General features: G+C 40.8%; 1 protein-coding gene across 1 annotated transcript; it reads right to left on the reverse strand.

Moving 5' to 3' along the window:
* Positions 1–3163: 3163 nt before the first annotated feature.
* LOC120028045 (transcriptional regulator Myc-like) lies at positions 3164–5917 on the reverse strand. Its single transcript, XM_038973192.1, has 3 exons — positions 5735–5917; positions 4693–5338; positions 3164–3991 (listed from the first exon to the last, which is right to left on the reverse strand). Exons 2-3 carry the CDS (start codon positions 5324–5326, stop codon positions 3444–3446), a joined length of 1182 nt encoding a protein of 393 aa, XP_038829120.1. The 5' UTR covers positions 5327–5338; positions 5735–5917; the 3' UTR covers positions 3164–3443.
* Positions 5918–7236: the final 1319 nt, after the last annotated feature.

Consider the following 7236-nt stretch of genomic DNA (forward strand, 5'->3'; position numbering starts at 1 on the left):
ACGCCCAAATGTGCAGAGTTTACCACACAACATGTTTAGCCAATACACGTGCAAATTATATGAAATCGTCTAAATGGAACAAATTTAAGCTAGGCAAAGCAGTAAGGCCTATGCTGACCCTGTCCATTAACAGTTACTGGAGTCAGGAATAGATTTATGTCAATGATTTGAATGGAGGTTTTGATGCAGTTTCAGCAACTGTTTTGATTTTGGGCATAAAACCCACCAGTGGAAGCCCTGCATACCCAGACTTGACGTCACTGGGTCATTGGTGATAAAAGAACCGAGGATAGAAAAGAGCAATTCCTGCAAGAATGAAAATAATGCTGTGGATGTCTGGAATCTAATCCTGAGGCTACACTTTCAATTTCAACAGACACCTATGATGCTTCACAATTGAATCAGTTACAGCAAATGTCTGTCATCTGCACCATACCAGGTAAATCAACTGCATCTTGTGATTTAGTTGTGTGCTTAAAAGTTCAAAAATGAATTGTGATTCAAGTGGCTATTTCTGAAGATACAACTATGACCAGCGAGTGAGTGATTGCAAGAACAAGGGTATGTGTGGAAGATAATATTGGCAACCCAGAATCAAATCTTCCATAACATTTTAATGTTTTCATCTGTTTTGTATTGTGATAGACTTCAGAGGTCAGTAGGTTCAAGGCTTTAGTCAATGATGAAGAGGGCTCCATCCCAATTCTCCACCCTTCTTTACAAGTGTGCACATACATACATTCTTGCATGGATTTAACAATAGTCCGGCACCCATGGACATGTCATAATACCCATAAAACCTAGCGGTAAAATACAGTAATGGTCTGTGTTTCTTGTAGGCTTACCCTGGTGTGACGTTTTGATACCTGTGTAATTCTTTCTCGGACAAGGTGAGTTTTTTTCAATATACACTACGTGACCAAGATTATGGGGACACCTGCTTGTCTAACATCTCATTCCAAAATCATTGGCATTAATATTAACAGGCGATTATATTGATAAAAGTTACCTTATCCGAGAGAGATTTTGTACCCAAACACAGACCTTATATGAAGTAGTTCTGAAATCCCTGAAACAAAAATAAATGGTGAAAAAATTATAGGAACCATTTCCTGGTTTTACCACTAGGTTTTATGGGTATTATAGCTCATACTGTGGAACTCAATGGTGTAAACTCCCTCCAGCAAATGCTTCTTCTTCTTTGGGTATTATGGCAAACTACACACAAAAGGTGTAATGTCGCCACCAACTGGACGGGGGTGAAAATATTTACAAAAACAAAGGAAATTCCATATGAGAAGGGAAAATGTACATTAATCCACACAAATTACAAAAAAAGTAATAACACAAAATATATACATTTCAACTCCTTCAGTCATTGGAAAACTCAAATACCGTGCTCAGGCTCTGGGGCCTGAGAGGGTGGGACTGCACGAGACAGTAGCTCCTCAGATATCAAATATTTGAATCCCAGAAAGAGTTTAGCTGCAGAAACAATGATGTTGATCTTTCTTGACTTATTTTCAATTTATGCACTTCCATTTATCACCATTGCTATAAATGACACAAAGTCCACTTTTTTCACATGAAGAATGTCTGGGTCCTGCTGGTAATACTCAAGATGGGGTGAAGGCTCCAGTGTAGACCTACTGGTCTTCATTACCACTGGACCTTCAGAGATACTGTACCTTTTGAAAGCCTTGGCATAGGAGACTCTCAACTGTCCTGATTTTGGCAACCTCAGTCTCGTTCACTCTAATCGGGCAATCCAAGGATTGCGCTTCATGTTCCCCACACACAGTTTGCTCCTTGTCTTCTAATAAACATGCAAAATCTCCTTCATAGTGATGTTTCCCACACATCGGGTTCTCCCTTCTGCAGACACTTCTTACGTGTCCAAACATTTTACATCAAGAACATTGTAAAGGCTGGTTTACAAAAGCTGACAGGATAGTACACATATCCCAGCTGCACTCGAGTAGACTCCACATAAAAAACACTAGAACAGACAAACTCTTCTCCTTCCTGCCATTACCATGTGATTAATCCTATGTACATAGACCACTCATGGAATTTTCTTTGATAGAGCAATCTCAACATCCCCCGAGACTCGAGAAATTACTTATTTGACAGGTGCCCTGCTCCGTAGCTCAAAGCATGATATGAGTGATATCCAACACACTTTTTCCCCTGATCTGCAGAAACACAAGAAATCAGAACAAACCCACTTCTCGTGCTCTTCACTGATTTTACTGTACCTAAAGTTTTATCCATCATTTTGGATGTTTCCAACGAGTCCCAGAAGTCCGACATACCCTTATTTTCCAAAAAAAAACATACTCCTACCAGATACAATAGGGTATTATCAGAACTATACATTATTTCCCACAGTTGTACGTATTTTCTCATTGGACAAAAGTCCATTCATCCCCTTTCCCACCACCATGAGATTCAAGCTCCATATACACATCTGCCATAGTCACCATACCCTTGGTAGTCTCTCTCCCAGCCAATGCTTACAACATTCCTGTGCTTTTGAATCCATAAACAGGAAGTTATTCTAAAAGGGTGGAGAACGGGACATAGACCAGGGTCCTTTTCAATGTACCTTGGTTTTCTGCCATCTGGACTATGTAAATTAGGACATGAAATCTCCAGTGTGTGCTAGGTTCACTCATCTAAGATAGAAATAAGTTGTAAGACCCAATTGCCTTCAATTACAAGTTGGTTCCCCTGAACTGTATTTGACGACTGCCCCTCAACTGTCAAATCTGGATAGATCGGTTTATAGCTGCGGCATTTTACCAGGTCAAATTCCTGAATAAAGGTGATTCTACTGGTCTTTTAATTGTTAAGACTTCAAAGAGAATACACATTAGTGCAAATCCATGTCCATTTTAAGTCAGCCTTCGGACCCCCTTTCCCCACAAGTGAAATAAGGTAAGTATTTCAGAACTGTTTCCTGCACCTTAGCGCTTCATTATTTTAGAGAAGTGTATTCATGTGGTCATCAACTGTTAATGCAAACAGATCATGTGAGACCTCAAATGACTCCAAGAGACACCCCTCCCCCCCAAAAAAACTAAACAGGCGAGTGTTAAGAAATGCATTTATATTTCAAATTAATCAAGGAACATATGGAAACCCATATACTGCCTGAACCTCCTGACAATTGAGATCCAAAAATACATTTTAGGAAATATTCAGAAATTATATACAAAACATTCATATTTTAGGTCGGGCATGCAACACATGTAGCCCAATTTCAGATTTTATTAATAAAATAAATTAAATATTTTACTGCCGATAATTCAATTAAGGCAGTTCAACATTTAAATCAGATATTGCATGCAAAAAAAGTTTTTGGGGTCTATCAACTATACACACCATGTCTTAACTTGCATTAAAAATGATAAGGCCAAAAAGTCTATGCCACTTTGATCTCAAAAATGAGAGTTCTTTAACCGGGCCAGCTTCTGTTTCAAATGTTCACTTTTCCTCCTCAGCTGCTCTTTGAAGTTGACTAGTCTCTGCTCGTCTGTCTGCATGCTGTAAATACACTCTATAGCCTTCTTCAGGATGACCACTTTGGCTGCCTTTTCATTGTTAGCCACCTCCGGTATCTTGTCCCGTAGAGCGAAAAAGCTTAGCTTGAGCTCGTTCCTCCGCTGGCGCTCCAGTACATTATGAGTCCTTCTTTTGTCATAGTCCTCAGTGTCTGACGTCCAGGGACTTGGGCATTTGCGGTTGCTGCTGATCTGCTTGAGGACCCGGTTGCTGCTGCCACTGTTACTGCTCTCTAGCCTCAGCCTCTTGACAGCTGGCTGCTCGTGCCGCGTGGAGGGGTGGGCAGCGTAGTTGTGCTGGTGGGTGGAGACATGGCACCTCTTCAGCACAAGGGGACTGTGATGTCTGCGCCCAGACATGTTGGGGTCGCACCGCTTCTCTGCGTGCCTCTTCTCCACAGTCACGACATCTATCTCCTCATATTCTGCAATGAGATTAAATAAAACCCTTCAGCATTCACATTCCTTTTGAGGAGAATCACTAACCACAATTGTGCCCCATACAACACAGCATGCCTTCATGTCAGAAATTTCTGCTTTCCACTCTCCTCCCCCTTTTTCCACATCAGCTGATTTTTCAACATTCCAGCCTGAAACCCTTCCCCTCAACACAGACTAGTCTGTAGACAGTTAACTACAGCACAGTCTTGACTATAGCACTTGTGGTAGAGGTTATGCGGGGCAGCAGGTAGCCTAGTGGTTAGAGCGTTGGACTAGTAACCGAAAGGTTGCAAGATCGAATCCCTGAGCTGACAAGGTAAAAATCTGTTATTCTGTCCCTGAACAAGGCAGTTAACGCACTGTTCCTAGCCCATCATTGAAAATAACTATGTTCTTAAATGACTTGCCTAGTTAAATAATAAATTATGCAACTGCCTCTAGCCTGGCAAACTCATCCATGTCAAAATTCCAGTTCACACCCTTGACTTCAAGGACATGAGTGAGGTCCATCCATTCACCCCAATATTAATCAGCAAACATTTTAATATTCAACAGCACCATAAGAGTTGACATATGCAATGAGGGAATTATAATGCATGTTGCTAGAAAACACTGGCATTATACAAAAGGTTTAGTCAGAATAATCATAAATAGCAATAAGTTATAACACTGCTATTCAGCTTACCAGAGTCACTCCCACTGCTGCTACCGCTGTTGGGTGGGGTGTCCAATGCCACATCCGTGGGTGGTGCCACCTTGCTTGATTTGGAAGTATCAGTTATTGGGTAGGGAAATACCACTGATGGATCAATGCATTCGGACGCGGATGTGTTCAGATCCTGCAAGTAGTTTGCGTTCAACCGAGTAGTAGTCCACTCCACGTTGTCGCTAAAAGCTGATTCTTTCCTAGCAGCCTGGAGACAGGCGAGTCTTTCAGACACCACTTTTTCCAAATTGGCTGCAGCCGAGAACCCGCTCCACATACAGTCCTGGATGATGATAGACTTGAGGAACGTTTGAGAGTAATCGGCATCGCAGATGAAACTCTGGTTTACAACGTCATCCCCGAGAAACTCTGTCACCATTTCAAGTTGGTCAGAAGTTGAAGGGAAAAGACTATACAGTGATGGTCGCCGGAACGGGGAGAGAGGAGGAGTGGGCAGCAACTCAAATTTCTTCCAGATGTCCTCACTTGGAGCCGGTGGCTGAAGTTGTCCTTGCTGGTGATAAAAATCCTCATCTTCGTTGTCAACATAAAAATATGGCTGGATAGAATCGTAGTCGTAGTTTTTACTTGCCAAACTTGAATATTGCGGCATTTTCGCTCTTTCCTGAGTGAAAAGGGGGAATTAGTTGGTTAAATAACTATAAAATAGGCTACATCAACTTGCATGCAAACTGATAATGGTACATTCACCTAAAGTATCACATTTCATAAAAGCCTTGTCAGACACATTAACATACAAAACCAATCTGCAGCTGACAGCTAGTCTGTGTGGCGCACAGGACATTTAAACCCAAGCAGACTGCAAAAATACAGCCGCTAGCCAGTTAACTATAAAATGCATCGGACTATAGGACATTACAGCTACAAATATGTAACAGCTGTTAAAATGCACCACATCTAACAGATAACTAGCGTTACAAAATAAATAGAACGCAAACGATCTCCTTAGTGAACGGCCGTATACACCGAACATGCAATGTCATCGCAACACTCCCCTTACCTTACGTTTGGAAAACAAAGTGGAGAGCAATTCACCGCCGAGATATCGAACTCAAAAAAAATGTAGATTGTGAGAAATACTCCAAACAAGACAGTCAAGTTAATCCTATGTGATAAGGAGATATTTGTTTCCTATTAAAGTGGCTGGCTGAGAAGCATGCATAACAGCTCTTTGTCCGTGATGTTGGATGTCATTTGCTGCATGAGAATCACAGCTGAGAATTCAGCCGGGTTCAATAAAAAGGTTGCTGTGCTCTACATTCCACGTATCCATCCGCCACATTTCTTTTCCCGCCAAACAACCATAGCGTTTATATGTGAATATAATGAAGATTCCCGTGTTGCCTCTATCGATGATTATTATCGTTACAGTCGTCAATGTATTTCTGAATGATCATATTATTCATTCTTTGCAATTTCCTTCGGGAAATCCTTATACAACTAGAACTAGTTGTTGCGGAAGGATACTTAAGTGGGAGGAGTTTAAAAAAAACGCAGTATTCCGTGCAAAAACAGCTATACGTCTCAGCAGCAGATGAGAAGTAAATGATAACTAATTGGAAATTGCATGCACCCATTCAAGTAGATCGTGCTGTCCACTGCATTTATGGAATCACATTATTTAGCCTACCTACCTAGCCAACATTTTGCAAAAGCTGATGTGAGAATGAGAAGATGCATGCCCAGTTCATGTGCACAACACTTCAAAGCCTGTCATATTTTGTATCTGAAATGAGTTTATGTATTGATAAATCAGAGGGAGCATAATCAGAAATACATCAAAAATACATTAAAAAAAAAATTCAAACAGTTTTTTCTGTACATGTTTTTCCCGGTAAACTCACCAAAAGTAGGCGAGATAGAGGAGACCGGAGCATATTTAAATACATGGCTCTGGGAGATTCGGGAAAATAATAGTAAAGTGTGGTTCAGCAGGGACTGGGTCATCTGACAAATCCTAGAACAACCAGATCGAATACTTTACCTGATGGACAAGAAACATGCAGCAAGAAGACATGCTTGATTAGGTAGTCTGCTGCAGGTAAACCCAGTTGATCATGTAATATGTAGGGCAAGAGCTTGAACTTTGATGATCCAGACCTTGGTGTGCCCAAAGGCAATGGTTACGAGATACGATGTTGGCTTCCAACAGACCAGATATAACTGCACAGCTAAAGTTTCGTTTTAAAAACGAGCACCTCCACAAATTCACCATTGAACGTGAAGAAAGACATTGGAATGTCCTCAATAAAAACAGACGATTAATCGATGTATGGTTATAAAGCACCCTCTAGCGTCTAAAAAGCGACAGTGCAGCGTAACATCAGAACGTTGGATTATCTTTTAAATTCAGATGTAATCAAATCAGTAATATCCATAGATCGTACAGGTGGTATACAATATAATATTTCACAGTAAAAAGCAGCGTCAATATCATATTATTCTCATTGATTCTCTTGAACATGGTCATCTGCAATTGATTCTCCAATTAGCTCTTTCCTA

The sequence above is a fragment of the Salvelinus namaycush genome, chromosome 33 (genome assembly GCF_016432855.1).
Source record: "Salvelinus namaycush isolate Seneca chromosome 33, SaNama_1.0, whole genome shotgun sequence".
Taxonomy (NCBI): domain Eukaryota; kingdom Metazoa; phylum Chordata; class Actinopteri; order Salmoniformes; family Salmonidae; genus Salvelinus; species Salvelinus namaycush.

Coding starts and splice junctions, on each gene's coding strand:
- LOC120028045 (XM_038973192.1), bottom strand. CDS start 5,326: ATGCCGCAATATTCAAGTTTGGCAAGTAAAAACTACGACTACGATTCT. Junction 3,992..4,692: donor CAGCAGTGGGAGTGACTCTG/GTAAGCTGAATA, acceptor ATCTCATTGCAG/AATATGAGGAGATAGATGTC.